The sequence below is a fragment of the Pimephales promelas genome, chromosome 18 (genome assembly GCF_988280905.1).
Source record: "Pimephales promelas chromosome 18, fPimPro1.hap1.1, whole genome shotgun sequence".
NCBI classification, from domain to species: domain Eukaryota; kingdom Metazoa; phylum Chordata; class Actinopteri; order Cypriniformes; family Leuciscidae; genus Pimephales; species Pimephales promelas.
The window spans coordinates 25,705,982-25,726,547 of record NC_142786.1 but is presented as its reverse complement, the minus strand read 5'-3'; the positions used below and the strand labels follow the sequence as shown (position 1 = coordinate 25,726,547).

Here is a 20,566-nt window from a genome sequence, read left to right as displayed (position 1 = left end):
TTTAGGGGTGGACCTTTTTAGTAATCATTCTTATTCTTTGCGTGCCCATTTTGGCCTATTTGAAGCCCACAGCTTGAAAGCCGCTGTTTTACATCAATTAATGAACATTAATTAGTCGACGTGACAAGTTGTATATTATAAGGTTACTTAACGGTTGGGGTTGTAAGTTGCGGTCTCCATATTTCTGTTTCTGCTCACAATGAGCAGTGCAGTTGGAGACATGCAGAAAGCACCATTTCTTAGCCATTTATGTGGTTGTATTGATGTCTGCACAAGCATGTGTGTGCATGAGCGAGTGTTACATCTCAGCAAGGTGGTGAAAGGAACCCTGTGGAACTTTATAGCACAGGTATCTTTTTTCAATTAGAAATAAGATTGGTCCAGGAGTCATGAGATTAAAATCTGCCCCAGACATAACACCCGGCTTTCAGATTTACATCAGAGATTCTGCTGAATATGTGCCTATTGTCGTAATCTTGGAACATCGCCGGCACTCTGTATCAAAGGTCAGAGCGTCTGTTCTTCAAGCTGTCCATAGCCCACACAAATACGTCTCCTTGCAATCATGCACCAACAGCACACTCATATGGTTCTATTAAACAACAGTAACACTTGATGGATCTGAACTCTCGAGAACTCTTCTTGCTTTTAAGCACAGCTGAGGAATCGCTTTGTTCATGGCTGGTTTATATAATCAGACGCTAATCAATGCTTCTTGGTGGCCCAAGCATTCGCTCCTGGAGGGCTTTCCGTATACGGCCCAAAAAAATACGTCTTTCAGACGATGCAGCGCTCCTTGACGGATCCTTATGAGAGGGGAAGTTTATCGCGTACATGCCAAACGAATTAGCGACGCTCGCGCTTACCGCTCGTGTTACGAACCACTAAACTTAATGGGGCAAAAATATATTTCAATAAACACATCTATAGGCTGTGTTTTTTAGCACAAAAAGAAAGAAACCACCATGAATCCAAACATCTCATTCTATGGCAAAATGTCTATACACACATCAGAACTTTCCCCTTCCAAGTGAAACATTCAAAGGGTGGCTATATTTGTGTAAAGAGCATGCCCATGTTAAACACAGCTTCTCGTAAGAGTTGTTCTTCTCTTCTCAGCTCGCTGGGCACACATGGCGCGATGTGTACACAAGTTACTCTGGAACTTTTCGACTGTTTCCATAGTGACTCATTCATGTGGGTCTGCTAGAGCATTCCATCTCCTCATGACAGAAACCACTCTGGTCTCCACAGCCCATCCTCTGTTCCAGAACATTCTCTCTTTCAGATCGACTCGGGACACACGAAATCACAAGCAAATTAGAGTCGAGCGGGAGAGGGAAAACAGGCAGCTAAATGGAACTTCCTGCAATTTCGAGATTTGGGCAATTTGACTCTGCCGGGCGGTTTGTAATTGTTTTTTACGTGTATAAAAACGTGTAACCGAAATGGCTCCGTCTGTTTGGAAAAGAAATAAATATACGAAAAAAGCTTTTATTGTGATTCTTCAAGTGAGCATATCGAAATATGACTAGGCCTCCACCCAGACTTCCACTGCTGAGAGTATGTGCATTTATTGCAGTGAAAAACTGGGCTGTTACGAGGCATAACCTCACTGGCTTTCAAACCGGGTCGAAAGGGTGGGTCTGGTCCTGGACCTGGTTTATTACACAATAAAGAACTCAATACATACTTGACTGCCCGATTGGAACAAATAGCTTTGACGTGGGGGGAGCAGACTAGTCATGACATCACCACCAGTGGGCCACGTTCAGGTGATGGAGTGCTGTGTCATGCTTTGTTTGGTTTTCCAACAGAAGCCATATTAATTCAAACAGAGACTTTGAGAAAAACATGTCAGGAGGACAATTATGTATTCACCAAACGTCATTCGTTGGAAAACTCAGTGAGTAGTAATTAGTTTGGTACATGCTCGGTTTGATTTTATAGAACTGTCCAGTCCACAATGTCAACATACAAATGAACAGCATGCGTTTTCATTCATTAATGCAGCTTTGTGAGTGAAGTAAGTGCGTCCTGTCACTCCAACGGCAAAAATAAGTACAACTACACTGAGCACACGCATCATCGTTGCCAAATACTTTTACCAAAGACATTTTTCAAGTTTTTATTATTATTTATCATCTATAGGCTAGAAACAGTTCAAATCGAACATGAAGCTGTGATATGCAACTTCAAAACGTTTTTGGACACGTTAAAGGTGCCATATGGAATAATTGAGGTAAAAATATCCAAAAAATGAGCTACACACATCAAAAGAATGAGAAGAAATAAGTGCAATGATGTCATTAAAAACTGGCAAGTTATAGTGCTGCCGAGATATAACCTAAATTAGCATGCTAAATTATTAGCCCCGGCCCGGCAGGTGTCGTAATACCAGTTTCGGCCATGGGAGGCGGTATGCGGGGGGGCAACGTTACCGTCAGCCAAACTGCAGTAACACGAATAAGTCGCGCCTGCTTGTGTTTACTTGAACCTGACGTCATGTCGTGATGTCGTGTGGAAATGCAGCCCACTACTAAATTTTAGTTCAGGGATGAGTTAAATAAATGATTGGTCGATATTATGCATGAGGAATACATTTTGGTAAGTTGTAACATATCTTTCAACAGTGTTCGTGTTCTTTTACCATTAGCTAGTAGAGATGATCGGTTCATCTGTCGTCTAACATTTACAAGCGCCAAAACTGCATTTATTGTTTGAATTGCGTAATAAAATTAACAGAATCTGAGAGCTGAGATCGGTCTCTGTGTCCTTTTCTGTGCATGACAAAATGGATGTGGCGTGAGAGTGTGTGAAAAGTTGTGTGTCTCACGGTGAATTTGTGAAAGTTGGCAGCTCTGAAAGGCGCAAGCATGGTCCACATCAGGGAATGCTGTCTGTCAAATGAATTCAAACTAATGATAAAAAATGTAACATGAACAAAACGAATATCATAAACTAAAAATGCCTGGGCTTTAATTTTCCCATATCGTCGAAATGCACCGGCTTGTCTATGAGACGGCCTTTATAATTTAGTATTGAGATGTTGTACATTTCGTCTCTAATCTCTGAAAATCTCCAAATGATCCACGTGAAACTGCGGTCTTCCAACCTTTTACTATTAGTTTTACTGATTAATATGCGCGAGGGAGCGCTCACCCGTGTTGTTTGAAGACGTGTGCGCGCGGCCGCGGAGGTATTTTTCTGGAGGTATACTGCCCCCATCTGGTATGGAATATGGTGTATGATTTGATTTTTTTATCCCAGAGGGCACCTTTAAGTCGCACATAAAAATGATACTAGCAGAGTAATCCCAGGTGTAGCACATTATATACATTGCAGTAAAATCCAGCAGCTGTGTTTGTCAATAAAAATATAGTAAAAGTGTAAACAACTTTATAAAAAACTGGTAATTGTAGTTTCAAACTTTTAACAACATAACAACCTAATGTACTGTTTACAGCTTTTTTCAATGTAAATAATAAGATTGGTTCTTTTTAAAAACGGTTCAGTAAAAGTGTTTTAAAATGTCCCATTATATCTATTAGTGTTTCCCCGTATAGTAAGGGAACTTACAGTGAACAAAATATCAGATTTTTACTGCAGCATTTTATAGTTCAAATACACACACACACACACACACACACACACACACACACACACACACACACACACACACACACACACACACACACACACACATATATATATAATCTTAATACAAGTTTTGGACCACTGAAAGTACACAATCTCACATGAACTTAAGTAAATAATGGCATATTTCTGAAATTAAGCAATTAAATGAACTATTTTAATAATCCCCATCAATCCTCTCAAAAAAACAAAAACAAAAAAACAACAACAATGTGATATAATCTATAAATCTAGGATCCAATGGAAAAAAAGGACCTTTAAAGTACCATTTAAGCCATTGGCAACAGGTCGAGGTTGTTGAGTGAGACTGAGGAGTTATGCTCTCTATTTGTCCCAGATGTGTTTGATTCAGATCAGCATAGTAGCAGTCATGGGAAAGTGGAAGTAGCACATTTTACATGTTATAAATATGGTGACCTATTCAAGGTAATCCTCTAAAAAGTGATGTGTAAAAAAAAGAAAAGACTTTACAAATGAAATAAGAATTTTTTTTTTTTGAGAACTAATAGGAAAAATCTTTGACATGTGGCGTTCCTCAAGGATCTAATTACATATTTTCTTGACATCTGCATGAGAATTACCTCAGACAAGAGGGTTTGTTGCATTTCCATCTCAGATCCTTTGATTTACTGTCTTGTGACCTTTACTGGAAACCGTACGCATGCTGCCGTTCCTGCGAGCCAGGGAAGATCATCCATTCGTGTGTCATCTCCTTTGTGCTCCAGGAGAGCTGTGGGAGACTTGGACACCATGCAACGGGCTGTGATGGCTCTCCAACATCGGGTCGGTTCTCCGTGCTCCAGGGCATGTTGATATTCCCACAAGGTGTGTTTTTGAAACGCTCTCGGCCTTGCCCTGCTCCGTTTCCCTCCTTTGACCTTCATCGTCTTGCTGCCAATCCTTTCACCCTGGCAAGGCTTGAAAGTGGGGGATGATACAGTGGAAGAAAGTGAGAAGAAAAAAGACGGAAGATTGGATGAGGGGGATTCAATAATGGTGAGCCAGCAGCAGGCCATCCGCAGGATTTTATTGTTTCAGCGTGCCATTCAGCATTTGTTTCTGATATAGGGCACATGGTTGCATTTAGAGGGTTTAAATGAGATTGGTGTGTACCGTCTCGTTTCCAGCATACGTAACTTTTGCTACTTGTATGCAAGAAGTGTCCTAATAAAATTCTTAAAGCGACAGTTCACCCCAAAATAAAAACGTCTGTCATGATTTACTGCTCACACTCATGCAGTTCCAAAATATAACACTGTCTCAATGGAAAAACGTACCTGTGGTAACATTTCTGCTAAACACGTACAACACATACAAATAACATGTATGAAATATCCACAACACATAAGGGTGGGTGCAAGGTTTATCTGTCGATCTATGCGTGTGAAAGTTGCGGTCGTCGCAAAAGCAACAGTAGACTGACTCCTGGTGCAGTGTGTTTCAGAATCAAACAATCATTGTATGAAGAAGAACCTTTGTTGAGATCAGTAGAAAATAATAATAACTTCTGTTTCGGACATTTCACTTTGAAACGCGCAACGTGAACGTAATATCATTTCGCAGAAAAGTTACCGCTGGTACATTTTTCAAATGAGCCTGGGCTGAATAAAACTGGATGTAGACCATTGACTGTCAAGCAAAACGGGCATAAATGCATGATAAACGTAGATCATTCAAATAATGGATGTAACCACAATATGGTTAAACCCTTATTTAGTGAAAATCTTTCATTGAATGCAAAAGAGCAGCTTGGAAATTCTGCAAGATATCTTTACTTTTTTTTTATCCTATGGATAAAAGAAAGCCATACAGGTTTTAAAACAAATGAAAGCGAGTAGTACACTAAACAACATATTTGAGTGAGCTATTCTAGCTTTAAAGCCACCATGAAATGAAAATTCCCCTTCTGCTTTTTAAATCGTATTAACACTGTTTTGACCTTGTATAATCAAAATGTCATAACTGGACCTTCTGGTGAACATGACAAACTTCTCACTGGTGTGGTATGCAGCACTTCCCCAATCATTTCCCCCTGCAAGCTCAAACTTTTAAGTGCAATGTCCACATCTCGAAATCAATCGAAATTAATTCCCAATCTCGAATATCGAATAAAAAAATGAAATCGTCGATGCCGTCACGCCCCATGTCATGTCTGTTCGACTTGCCAAGCGAAAAAAAAAAAAAAAAAGCGTGTTGAAGTGCTGCAAGTCTATGGTCAACCTCCTCTAACTTAGCTACAGCCATTCAAAAGATAGCATGGCAACTGCAGACGCAGGGGATCCATCGACAGAATTAAATTGAATTGAATTCTTTATTGTCATTGTACAAGGTACAACGAAATTAGACGACGTTCCTCATCGACAGAACTTGAACCCCCTCCACTTTCAAGTTGCAGGAGTGGAAGTTTTTTGGATTTCCAGTGAGTTATGTTGACAACATTTGCGCTTCAAAAAAGCCACAGTTTGCAGACATCCCAAGTCTCACGGAAGTTCCCGGGAGTCTCCCGCATATTGAATCCGAATCTAGAGTGAGCGAGCATCGAGCATGCATGCCGAGACAGAAAAAAACTGTGCTCCAAACCGTATTGCGCGCACGGCAGAGAGTGTGCGACTTTGAGTGTGTGCCTCATGTAAGACAGGGAGCATCCCGATTGGCCGATTGATAAAAATCGAGAATCGAATCGAACCGTGACCTTAGAATCGAAAATGTTATCGAATCGAGGATTTGGAGAATAGGAACACCCCTACTCAAAACCCAACCAAGTTTCCACTCTACATTTTCGATAAATAATTACTCTTAGATGTGATGACGTCACTTTGTAGGACAACCCGGAAGCTAGCGGCGCATGGGTTCCCTCGGTCGAAAAGCAATGCATTTTCCCCATAGACTTTTGGAAAATCGCAAAAAATAAGATCTGTGTTTAACAAAGGGTTGTGACCCTTACACGTTTTGTCTAGCAAGATAATCTTTACAAGTTAATCCAAAATTTATACATTTTGAAGCCTATATAAAGATTTAAAAAAACACAATCAGACACAATAAAGTTTAAAAAACCACAAGCAGGTTATAACTGTGTGTTCTATGTCATAGATCAAAACGTGAAAATATTTAGAGACTCTGTTCACCAGAGACCTTATTTCAGGCGATTTAGCAAAAATCCATTCAAAAATCCCATAGGCTTTAGAGCAAGGGAACCGTAATGCTAAAATGCTAATTCACTTCCGCGTTTTGGCCTACAGAGTGACGTCGTAACTTCGGCACTCTATATGGAAGAAAAGATCCGCCACTATTTCTTTTTTGTCTATAGTCTACTTTAAAAAACACAGGAAAAGAATGAAGTGGGCCGGAAGCAGACCTTAAACAAATTGCATATGAATGGATAAAAGAACAGGCTTCCTTTCTTTCATTTATTGCCTCTGACCTGCCTTTAGACATGGGGGAAGAGAAGAAGTAAAAATAGCTTGAAAAAAAATAAAAAATCAATCCCTTATGGTGGAAAAAAAGCTTCTTGGAATTAATTTGTGCCTTCTCCAGTGTTTGCCTGGTGTGGTGGCCATGCCGACACGAGCGGCTCACACAGATGAGGATGAACACAGAGAAGATGTTGAGGAGGTCATCTCGTTGTCTGGAGACCATCCTTCTTCTCATGCTGAGATTCATATTGGTTAAAGATGACCGGGATGGTTAATGAATACTGACGCATCACTTTGTTTCGGATGCTTGGCCAAGGATACATCCTGCATTGTTAAAAAGGGAGAAAGAAGGGGCTAGAGAAATTCCTGGGAGCATATGGAAGAGTGATACAAGTTTACACGCAGTACACAATCCCAGCTGTATATCCCCATGATACAGGGGTCTAATTCTGCCAAATGATTTAAATCGAATGTCTGAGCAGAACCATTTCCTCTTCCCTCGCTTTCCAATATACACATTATACAAAATACATACATTGTATGCATAATCTAGCGAGAGGGGATGAGGGATTCAGCCTGACGGGGCTCTGCATAAGTTTTCCACTGCTTTTCTTCTAAATGTCCCTGAATCAAGAGCGAGTGGATAAAGAATTTATTAACAAAATAATTTCCCAGCCCCAGAGACTCAAAAACAAGCAGTTGGTGGACCCCGTGAGCAATCAAATACCAAACCGAAGAGAAACACTGAGAAAAATCCATGAGAATGGAAAGAGAAAAAAAAAAGGTCACACACCACAACGCTCACAGCTACCTCTAGTGGCTTGACGTAATAAAACAAAACACTTACACAATGAACGCATTATTCGACACATCAATGTGAATAAAGTCACATGGAAACTGAAAAGGGCTAAAGTTTAGAAATCCAAGTCCATATGCTAGCCGATGGGAAGTAGTAGAAGAAGTAGTAAACTTCTTTCCATTTGTGATCGACGAGGTGTGGAATTCTGGAAAAGGCAGCCCGGATCATGACGTAAGGTGATTAACAGGTGTCAGGAATGGACCTTGAGCTGCGCTGGAGTAATGATTGCCTTTCAGCGCACAACCTTCCCCTTCCCACCAGTCCGCATGACCGTGAACCCCTCGGCTACACCATTAAAACGCACTGGCTCCCAAAAACAGCCCTGTCCTGCACACGCACCAGTGAACCTGGTGCTGATTGCTTCCACGTTGCTTGAGTAAACATCTGAGACGAATTAGGCCCTTGTTATTGTTGTTTAACTCCAACCACATCGCGCTGCAGGAATAACAGTCCCACAATGGAGGGGCCAGTACACGACAAGCCGAGGACGGCGATGGGGGCCGCCGTGACACTTCATTACAAACGTGTGGATGGACCTTCCACAGGCTCAGCACACACAGGTCCCATTATCTACATACCTGAAGCCCCTACCAGACTTCCCTTAACACCATTGGACCTTTCTACAAAACATGCGTCTCCCAAGACTACGGCTCTGTTCTTGTCGAACATGGGGCCCTTTCTTCAAATGTTGGTTTTAGATTAGCCATCTAAAGTTGTTTTCGACACAAGCGTTAAAGACATGAACACAGCACTGTGATATGGTTTGCACAAATGAGCGCTTTATTACGACTTTGAGTAAATATTAGTTTGTGTCAAAGACCTATTGAGTAGAAGGTTGTTCATATTGATGATTTAATCAATCACGATACACAGCTAAATAAATTAAATCTTCTGTGCCTTATGTCCGAGTTAAACGCAATAAGAAAAAAAACAAAGATACACTAGAGACAAATACAAAAAGAGACACGTTTTTTCCTGAAATAGTCATCGAACATGTCATCGTTGTTGACACATCGAGAGAATGTTCTCGATGGTGGACTCTCTTAGCAATACTTACAGTGTTTTATTGTATCATAAGGAGGATTATTTGGTCTTCCCTTGACCAAAATAGAAGTTTTTGGTTCCCAACCCAACACAAAAAAGTCTCTCGGGTCTCTCGGCCTCATTCATCCCCAGCTGGCATGTTCTCCTCGATCCTTTTAATGAATTTCATGCGAATTTCTGTCACATTGTCACCTCTTAGTGTGTCCTGAGCAAACCGCACATCCACCGCCATTTGAACCTGCAGGAGTCGAAAAAAATAACCGCAGCGTGAGTGGCAATTGAGGGTTATCAGAAGATAAGTCAATTCATATAACGCAAAAATGCTCCTCACCATTTCGAGAGCACCTCTTAGCACCCCACAGAGCAGGTTGGAGTAGACCAGATTATTGTGGTTATCGGGAAGCTCTACAAAGTCCACCAGGGGGTTGCTTTCGAGGATAAGAGAGAACTCGTCTCCAGCAGGACTCCAGTTGGTCACGCTGGGAGTGATACCCAAGTACATCTTGAAGGCTACCTGTTAACGTGAAGACAAAAAGGCCCTTCAGTCTTCATGTTAACTCGCTTGCCTACATCTATGATGTCAAGGCCACATTTAAGTGATTTTGCAGAGCTGCCACATTCTTTTTAGGTGCTGTATTCACACTCTGAAATGACTTGAAGCTTTTGCACGACTCCACAGAACGGGTTTAAGGAGATATTTTTAACTCTTTGAATGTAATTAAATGGTAAAATGCTAATTTTACATCACAATAACAGTATATATCACACTCATGGCTATTTTTTTGTAGAACATTAAATACAAATGGTTAATATGTTACATATTTTATTGTATGTCATATAGTTTATTACATATATTAAAAACTTACTTTAATGCTTATTTTAGATAATCAATACTTCAAATGAATGTTACTATTTCAAAATGTTCTCTTTTCACTTGTTGGAACCTAGACAAAAACCAAAAAAATAAAGATTATTATATGGTTGAACAAGATATACTACAAGGGATGCATTTACTATAGGTTATTGGCCAATACTACTGTTTATTTATTTATTGGTATCTTTTAATATTGGACATTTAAAAATGCAAGCTCATTTCCCCCATTTTTTTTTTACATTTACACTTTTTTGTCTTCAAATCTCAAAATGAATATTTATTTCATACTGAATACATTATAATGTTGATATGCCTAAAATCACTTGGAGCCAGAGCTGTTTTTGTTAACTATTAAAAACCATATTCTATCATTGATATATAGCTGAAGAAAAAATAAATTCATAAATAAATAAGGTTAACTTGAAAAACTAAAATAAATTTTAATTAAAGCTATTATACTGTAAATAAAAGCTAAATATAAAAATAAAAAAATATAAAAATAAAAACTAATGCCAAATATGCATTTAAAACAATTCCTTTTCATTTAAATTTTGAATGAATTAATACACAGTAATATAGATAGAACTTTACAGGTAGGCCGTAAAATGATAACAATTAGCGGCTTATTCTATTGAACAGAATTTTAATATCATGCATCTCTTGATTACATCCATCAGCAAAAAAGCTTCATATTACGCAACACTTGAGCAAAAAAAAGCTCTGATTTGAAATTCTGTTTGGATGAGCCACATTTGAAGGTATAAAATAGCTAAAATACACAAATCTGTGAGCGCACATCATTTGAATTCTATATTAATGCTCCCAGTCGCGGCGTTGCTCGAAAACTGTAAAAAATTAGACTAAACGCTTCACATTATAACCCTCATTAAAGTTGTATTAAAAAGAGTTTAAAGGGATCAGGGTCCCAGCAAAACCGATGGGTTCTGGATTAAAATTTGACAACGTGGCACACGCAGAGGAAAGTGAGGAGAGAAAAAAGAAGAAAGGAGAACAGACAGACAGACCAAGCAAGCATGGACAGGTGACGGACAGTGGGAAGAACGCTCTGTCAATCCTGTCAGTGTGAACCCTATACGCTAAGGGTGAGGTGCAGTGTTTCGTAAAAAAAGCACAGTCTCACAGACCAAAGAAAACAAGCTGGGAGGAACATGAGTGTCTCGGTTCACTCTAACACCGCACAAACGGCTCGCCAGTTGGCTTTGCGGTAGCATAGCACGGATGTTTCTCAAGCTGTGTGACTCTGAAAAATTAAAACCGGTAGAAAGATGTGATGAAAGCTAAGAAAGTATGTGGGCTACTGCAGGTTGAAGTTCAAATTCCAGTCACTTGCTTGCGCATTAACATGCTTGCTTGCTTTTTGATTCTCTCTCTCTCTCTCTCGCCTGGCCTAAGGGAGGGCTCAGCATGCGTTCTGATTGGTTCAAAGTACTCACGTTACCTTTGCAATGACATCGGCCGTTTCTCGGAAATCGTGACACCTCCCCACGCTGGACCGAGCCAAGAAGTCCTCAATCAGACGCACTCCGATATTGTATCCCCTTGAAAGGATGGAAGAGAAGGCAAGCTGTGAAACTGTGTCATTGTCAGAGTTTCATTCGCCCTCATTTCACCCATCAACCCAATCAAAGGTTTGAAGGTTTTAGTAAAGCCCTTCAGCTTGAAGGATTCGAAAAGAAAGATACAAACTTGTTTGGCCAGTGAGAAAGTCAAATTTTGCTCTTGCTTATATCATATTGGATGCTTTAAAGAAGCAGGAGGGAAAAGGGTCGTATTACAGACGTGTTGCCAAACCCAATATCAGTGGGACTACTGGATTAGTTCAAGGCACGATTTAAATGAAAAGACCACTCAGCCAAAGAATACACGCTGCCCACTGATTTTCTAAATCACAATGGTTGGACTCCACGCATCCTCATGGCTTTTCCCACAATCTTTAAAACAGTGCTTCTCAACTGGTTTTGATTCAAGGCTCAGATTGTACATTGGACATCAAGTAGTGACCCAACAACATAGTACACAATTGTTCATCAAACAAAAGAAACAAATATGTACTTAAACATAAAAATGCATTAATACAATTAACTACACAGGCCTAACAATATGAAAAAAATATATTAATAAGCATGCCTCAATAAGTGCATGTAAATGAAGTAGAGCCCGACCGATATGGATTTTTGGGTGTCGAAGCCGATACCGATAAAAAAAGCCAGATAACGATATACCGGCCGATATTATTTGTGTATATTATATAGGGCTGGGTACTGAGACAAATTTCACAATTCAATTCGATTTCGAGTCACAAGCTTGCAATTCGATTCGATTTCGATTACGATTCGATTCAATATCGATTATTTTGGATATCAGTTACAGTAAATGGCAATTTTTCTCGAGGGAATCAAATCTCTTAAATGCTGTAAACTATGGGAGTCTAGTTGTAGCCAATAGGCTTCATTAGGCTAATATGAAGGTAATAATGAACTGTTTTGTAGCTATACAAACACTTAAATTACACTTTTATTTATTTTTATAATAAGAAGATTATATGAAATATAAACATTTAAATAGTGGCTGTCATAAAAACTTGCCACGTTTATTCAAAAATGCATTAAATATTGAAGAACATTAAGATTATAATGCATATGTAATATGGTGTATATATTTAGCAAAATGCTCCTCTCTAGAGTTATTTTTCTAGCTGACTAATGCGTTTATGTGGGTTTTCTGAGGTAAATATGACGATACACGACATTGATTACAAGCTGTTTAACTGACGTCTTTCCACGGTTAAAACGCTAATTGAGCGAATCAATGTGACATGATACGGATTTCGATAAGTTGTACTCTATCTTTAACACACTTTCAGATGCTCATTCATGTTTATTTCGCGCTGTGACTGGTATTATTAAGCCGGAAGAGAGATCAGCGCTGCTGCTTCTCTTGAGCTGCGCCAGAGCGATCTCACGCCACAGCGCCAAAACAATATTTATGTTTTTGAATTTCTAAAGAAAATGGACGTAATTTGAAAATTGAGACTTTGTTTCATATCAATAGTAACAAAGGACAAAGATTATTGCGATTTTTTGCGCGCAGCCGCGATAGAATGATCCATTCATTCAAATGCAACAGGATGACTAATCGATTCTTGAGATTTAATGAATAAAAATGAGAATCGATTAATTTCGAGAAATCGATATTTATTACCCAGCCCTAATATTATAATACAGTAGCAATATTATGTATGTGTATTATAGTACAGTTCGAGTCAAAAGTTTGGACACACTTTCCTATTGGTGTGTACAAACTTTTAATGGGTACTGTGTCTAGAATACACAGTATCAGAATAAATGTATAAATGTTTTGCAATGACCATTAAAATGTGGTGATCAAACACTTGTGTGACAAAGATATGTAATGGAGACAGGGTGAATGTATGATAGAATGAGAATTATACATTTGAGCTGTACCCAAACTAGTTTGCATTGCATGTTATATTATATTATAATATAAATACTGTTGTATAAACTTCACTAATCTTTACACCTGGGGCTCGTTCTTCGTACGTTGCTTAAAACATCCGAGATCAAATGAGACATCTAAGATGATATCATCGTGCTAATCATGATCCGACTAATTGGGTTCTTCGAACACACCTGTTGTTTATGATTAGTATCGCTGGATTGAGTTATCTGAGATAACTGCGCGTTCTCGCGTTGGTTTAAAAGGGGACATGTATCGATAGCAGAACCAGTGATCAGCAGCGCTGCTATTGGCTGTTCAGCATGGCCAAAGAACACGCCCAGTTTTTCTCCCAAGCAGAGCAAGCGCTTTTAATGCAAGGTTATGCCGAATTTCAGTCTTTAATTAAAACGCCAGGGAACACCTCAAAGTGTGCAAAAGCCAGGAGAGAGTGCTGGCAAAAGTAGAAGACAAATTAAATGCGTTTGTGGTGGCCATAGATGTTTTAATAACTTATTATTATTTTATTTTTATTTTTATTTTCATAATTTCATAATTACTTTGTTCATTGTAATGTCGAGTCACCACACTATAATAATAATAAACATGGTAAAAGTGAAGTACAAAAATATTCTACTTAATGGTAATTTTAGGCCTTATAGGCCTACTAGTCTCTTTTAAAAAGGCACTGTTAAATAAATGATTGTCTGTTTATAAAAGCAAACAGGAAAAATGCTGAGAAAAAAATAATAATGATGCTCCTGACCCTGGCAGAAGAGCTGACCCTTGGGTTGAATGTGAATTGCCCTGTGAAGGGCATCCCTGGGTTCAGTTCTTCCAGACCCACATCAGGGACCAGTAGCAGCAACACCTACATCACTGGGAAGTGAGATTTAAATTATCTTTGTACACTGTGAAATAATTTGTTGCTGCATTAAATGATGTAGACCTATAATCCAAATTGGCTGGTTTAGTCATTTCAACTGTTAAATCTTGAGTAATGATAAATTGCTTTGTCTTGTGAAAGTAAAAACTGATAAACTTATGTTAATGTAAAAAATATTTTGCCATGAGTTATCAATCACATTGCACTGGAGAGTGAAGAAAACTTCTCAAATGACTGTCCTTTGGAGGAAGTACTTGGCTTTAATTGATTTATACTTGTGCCTATGCCTATTATTTCTGACAGGAGTCCACATGTACAGAAAGGCCTACAGAAGAGTCTGCACACAGCAGTGATACAGGGGTGGGCAGTGTAGACAACTTTTGCTTGTTATTTGTTGCATTTGTTCCCTATATGAGTCTTCAACAGAGTATTTTGAAAAAACAAAAATCAGGGGGAGAAACAGAACTTGACTAAGAAAAAATTGCACTAGAAATAGAGTTGCTTCAAAATAAACTTCAGAGTAAAATCACACAGAGTACTATTACTGACCTTAATATCTTTTAAAAAGATGACTGAATAACTGGCTTTTCTTTACAAAGAACTATTGAAATAAAACTCTAAGCAAACAGAGTTTTGCAAATTTGTCTTGTCTTTTATTTTAGGCTTAATTAAACATTTTTTTTTTCTTTTTCTGATGTTGGCAGTGTTGTGTAATATGGCACATGCAATGTCACAGGCCCTGTCAGGTGCAACCCTCAGGGTTTTTAGACATTGAAATCTTCCCTTTAGTTGGCCAAAGCTCATGTCATTGTGTGCCCTTGTCCTAGAGCTGCATTGTAACTGGTCTGGGGTTTGGGTCAGGGAATAGGGTCATAAAACACCTGTCTCCATGCAGGATCCTGTTGTAATCACCTGTATAATGGAAAAATGCAGTTCTCAGCATAAGTGTATGTAATACTGTGAGTTTGATATTTATAATTTTCCTTACCATGTTCAAATGATGTTCATAAATGTGAATCTCTTAAAATTCTTGAGTCATGCACAGATCCTGGCCATTTTGCTTTCACACTGATTTGTGATATAGAACATGGTCACACACCATCTAAAAGATTTTACTCAGTCAAATGCCTTTTAAAAAAAGTGATATAATATTCCAAATCTGGAATATTAAAAATTGTAATAGTAATTTGGCTGCACTGTATAAGCCCCCTTTCTGCTCACAAAATCCCTTCATTGAGGCCTTGATGGGAACATGTGTGTAGTCTACAGTGTATGGCACCAATCACGTAAGTTAAGCCTGAGGGACTGTAAGTCATAATCGGCATGGTCATCATGATTGCATTATCTTCAAATTATACCCTAAGTTGGCAAAAACAAAAAAAAAAAACAAAAAAAAAACTAAGAGCACTACTTTGTGAATGGCACGACAGAAAGCTTATCAAGTTCTCCGCATCTCCAATAGTGTAAAGGAAGCCACTCGCAAATAATTTTAGGGCAATGCAAACATTTTGTGCTGTTGTTGAAGCCCGATATCGAATCGACCATTAATGTGCATTTCCAACAAAATAATAATGTATTTAAACGACACCCTCACGACGATCGTTTCACGAGAAAACAAAAATAAATCTCAGAAATTAAGCTACACTATCGCGCTGCGCTGAAGGACTTCCCGTATCAGCCGCGATCTAATCCTGTTTACATGAAATAAGCCTGCTCGCGAGCAGGTTCAAGCTGACGGACCTGTTGCTATGACAGCAAGTCCAGGATGAGCGTCGAAGAACCAAACGATCCAAGATCATGGCAAATCGCCAACAATCAAATCCAGCTAACTGAGTTAGCGACGTACGAAGAACGAGCCCCTGGTAAGATGCGTTTTGGTCGATCAGATCACAAGTGGACAACAGGTGTAAACTTCCAAATGTAGTCGAAAACACATTCAACTGGATTGCTTTCCTAGTGTAAACGCTCATATGTGTTTGAACAGCCACAAAAACAAACAAACAAAAAAAAAAAAACGCCAACTGACCTAATGCGTAAACATTATGTGGAGGGCACCAGCCTGACGGGAATTAAACTTTGTCTGCTGGAGACCACAAGTTTGGATTGAAGACGAAAAATATACCAAGCATAATGTTCTCTCACAATTCCTGATTTCTAACATGCACTCACCACATTCGGCGGGGTCTTGCGGTTTCAGAGCAGAAACAAAAGCTGTGACTCTCTGTATGTTTTTCTGTCATGTCTGGGCCTGTGAGCTTATTTCGTCCATTAGATTGAAAGATGAAAAGAAATCGGGACAGAAGTGGTTGAAAGTGGACAAATACACCAGGTGGTGTAAACAGGGCCCACTCTTGAAAAACCTGGAGTGGCACATTTTAAATTCTGAACACCACTCAACCTAACTTCAGCAGACTGGATGGCACGGTAGGACAGGGAAATCACCACACCTAATACACTAACAGTCTACACCCAGCGCACACACTGACGATACAGCATCGACTCTAAGCCCATCAGAACTCTGCTCCATTCCTACTTGACTAATGGAAAACTGACTGGACAAATGTACATGAAATGGCGACTAGTATATGAAAATCTAACCATATTCCTTACAATTTTTCAAGATTTGTCTAACTCTAAATGAAAATATTGGGTTACACTATATTTTGATAGTCACTTTAGACGTTCTACTAATTATAAGCAAGTTTTCAACTATGCGTGAACCAACTCTCATTAGAGTATTAGTATATTATAGACTGTCAGTAGACTGTTAGGTGTAGGCTTTGAGTTAGGAGAATAAGTTTACTTGTATTCGCCAAGTTACTTATAGTCAGTTGAATGTTTGTTGGGGGACCAACAAAATAAAGTGTTAGCAGATATTAAGCTGACAGTCTACTAATACTCTAATGACAGTTAGTTGACATGTAGTTGAAAAGTTACTTATAGTTATGTCTAAAGTGGACTATCGAAATAAAGTGTTCCCAAATATGGATGTAATTTGTAAACAGTGCATATAATGTGAGCAGACTAGATGACTAGTCAGGGAAGAGAAAAGGCAGACTCACATTTTATCCAGTTGTTTGTTGACCTCCTCATCATTTTCATAGTCTTTACACAGCTGCGTGACCAGGGCTCCATATGTGAGAGTGAATAATTCTGAATTCTGTTCAAGAGAAAGATCAACACAAAATTACACACCACCATATTTACTCAGAATTTAGTGTGTTACCTGAAGAGAAAAAAAAGACTGAATGCTAATACAAAGTAATAACAATAATAATAAAATCATGCACATTCTCGGCATAATAAATGTGCATTTCCAATCATTTTTATTTACTTGGTATCTGTTGAGTGTTAATTTTGCACGTTTACCTTGTTTACATTAGCTGCAATCAATCAAATACAAATATAAATAACTAAAATGATTTATATCAAATAATTTAGAAAGAATAAAATGATTTTAAAAATAAATAAATAGAATGGTATCCACAGCCTGTGGTCTATGGGTCCAATGTTGTTTTTGAATTCCAATTTCCTTAGTTAAAAACATTTTGTTAAAACAATTTTTTTCAAAAATCAAAAGTCAAAGCAGGACATCATTTTTGTAATAGCCTCCTTTTGCTTTAATGACAGAAGGCTTAATCAACTACACAAGTGTGTGTAAAAGCTGATTGTGTTCTGCTGCATAATTCAAGAAGATCCACAGATCATATTGCACAAAATTAGGAGTACAAAGGAGTTCAGATGGGCACAATTTTGCTTTTAGACTTATGGACCCCACTATATAGGTTGTAAAACAAAAACTCAGTCCTCTAGAGAATCATCATCATCATCATCATTCATAATAATCAGGTCTCAACGAATGAGAGCACACAGTGGTCTTGAGCGCCCTCTCACGGAAAAATATGGAGTTGTTGAAAACACAAGTACATTTCAAAACGTAACCCACACATAAAAAAATCCAAAACCCCTTACATGGCACAGCTGGATAAATCTATAAATGTTTGTCTGCTTTCACTACTGTTTTGTTTAGTCCGTATTAAGAGAAGCTACAGCTACAATGCCAATTGCCTTGTGCAATAACGTCTGTGCAAAACAAAATGAATGGCACATATGCATTATGCAATGAAAGTAAATCATCCTAACGAATCTATCATTCAATATTTCCCAAACGGTAATTGGAAAACTTATCTGCAATTCTGAAGATTTTTTATTCAAAAGCCAGCCATGACTAACTTAGCACTGATGGAAAGACTAACCTAATTTCTAGAGGAATAAACTAACGCACGTCTTTAGTAAGAAGTAAAGTACACTACACTATATATTTTTTAATACAATTAAACAAGCACTACTCCAATAAACATGTTATTTATCCGAAGATGATAATAATAGCATGCTAGCTGGCTGCCCAGCGTTTGCCTGAGATCTACGGAAACACAAAACACACTCACCATTTTCTTGCCGTCGGTGGGTCTGTTCGACTGCCTAGACATGATGTCTTATATTACAGGTGTGTACACAGATCGCTTACAGGTAATATTTTATTTATCTGCTCAGAGCAAAGTTAGTCCCGTGATGTTGTTCCTGTCACTGTGTTGGATTTACTTCCTGAATCACCGCTGGCAAGCCGGAAAACTTGCTTCGCTTTGGATTGTGGGTACTGTAGTTAAACTGCAGTTCTGAACAGTTAAAGGGTTATTTCTATGGTTACTTCACACAAAAATGAAAATTATGTAATAATTATTCACCCTCATATCGTTCCAAACCAGCAAGACTTTCGTTCATTTTCGGAACCCAAATCAAGATTTGAGAGCTTTCTGTAGGCCTATCATGGACAGATAGGCCTAACTTAATTAGGCAACTGAAACTTAGAGGCTTAAAAACGTTCATAAACAATGCAACACAATAGCCTACTCATTCTCTGTCTGCATTACAATATCTCTCTTGTATGTTAGGCTAGGGCCTAATTGTTGATGTTGTAATTGTAAATATATTTTATTAAATGTTTTGCTCTGTAGTTCAAGAGACTGTTTGGTTTGTGCCACTTGACTTTGTAGAACATATCTACTATCATTCTTCTCTCTACCTTAACGACCAGCTCACAAATAGGCCTAATATTTTTTTTTTCTTCTTCAAATGTGTAACTTAGCCTACCATATCTTAACTTAGACCTTAACACCATAACAAGATAGAGGTTAACCCCTTAACAGCAATTCTTAAAAACCAACCAGTAATTCTCATCCGAACAGATGACACTATTCTCTTCTTGGTTTTTAAAACTATTTAAACAGCTGTATACTCACAGATGCGAAACTGCAGCATTTATTTCTTCTTCCACTAGATGGCTGTGAAACGACATGTACGTTTATTACAATGCAGGTGAGGTAGCCTAAAACTTTCAATTTGCTGAAAGTGGTGTTATCATAATTTCAGGATACATTTACACATCAAAATGCTGCAGACTTTAATATGTTCATACCAGCAATCTGTCACCATAGAGACCATATAGACCTCCTTTGCCTATAGACCATTTCACAAGATGTAAACAACACTGGTCCAGAAACACTTCCTGTTTCAGTTTGTAACTGTTTTCTTTATTTCACATGTAAAGAAAACATCTTAAAGATGTTTGTTTAACTTTTTGATTCAGTTTTAAATGTTCTGTTGGTTGTATTTTATCCCAGCTTTTATGTAGTGTTAAAAAACTGAAACAGGAAGTGCTTCTGGACCAGTTTACATCTTGTGAAATGGTCTATAGGCTAAAAACATTACATGGTCCTTACCTGACCACTTTCTCTTTTAAAACATTTTCAGGGTTCAATTTTGTCCAAAGATTATAGGTTTTGATTTAGTGTAGCCTAATCTCTATATGTGATTTAGTATTTTTAAGGCAGGCCATGTTGTTACAACTGAAATACTCAGAAATGCAAAGATATTTTGTCTATACAATAATCTAGTATTTGTTTTGCCCTTTTGGATGTTATAAATGCAACATTTGCCAATTCCTATTATACACAGGACAGCAGCCATTGTAGATTTTCCCCATCTTAGAATATTATCTTGGAGCACATTAGAATTTCGCATGGCATTATTCATATCCTACGGGAAGAGATGTGTGATATTTCCTTAAAGCGATTATTTGCAGAGCTCTAAAAACTGAGATTTGGACAACAGCACTTAATGTCACGCTGCGCTGAGTCAGTTGATCTCGCTTGAGGAGAAAAATTCTGTTTCTGCCTGTTCAATAGCAGCTGTCTCATTTTCTCTCCCAATGTTTTCTTTCTCACGCTGTTCAGACTGGAAATGATGGATAAGCTCCTCAGAACAGACTCGGAATAACTTCATGTGCTCGGAGCAAA

The 20,566-nt window shown here is 38.4% G+C and overlaps 1 protein-coding gene across 1 annotated transcript; it reads right to left on the bottom strand.

Moving 5' to 3' along the window:
* Positions 1-8,686: 8,686 nt before the first annotated feature.
* On the bottom strand, positions 8,687-18,829 carry trappc3 (trafficking protein particle complex subunit 3). The gene is made up of 5 exons (XM_039681226.2): positions 18,659-18,829; positions 17,273-17,370; positions 11,307-11,406; positions 9,305-9,487; positions 8,687-9,211 (listed from the first exon to the last, which is right to left on the bottom strand). The coding sequence occupies exons 1-5, from the start codon at positions 18,698-18,700 to the stop codon at positions 9,092-9,094; spliced, it is 543 nt and encodes a 180-aa protein (XP_039537160.2). The 5' UTR covers positions 18,701-18,829; the 3' UTR covers positions 8,687-9,091.
* Positions 18,830-20,566: the final 1,737 nt, after the last annotated feature.

Coding starts and splice junctions, on each gene's coding strand:
- trappc3 (XM_039681226.2), bottom strand. CDS start 18,700: ATGTCTAGGCAGTCGAACAGACCCACCGACGGCAAGAAAATG. Junction 9,488..11,306: donor CGGCCGATGTCATTGCAAAG/GTAACGTGAGTA, acceptor TCACGTTAACAG/GTAGCCTTCAAGATGTACTT. Junction 9,212..9,304: donor TAAGAGGTGCTCTCGAAATG/GTGAGGAGCATT, acceptor CGACTCCTGCAG/GTTCAAATGGCGGTGGATGT.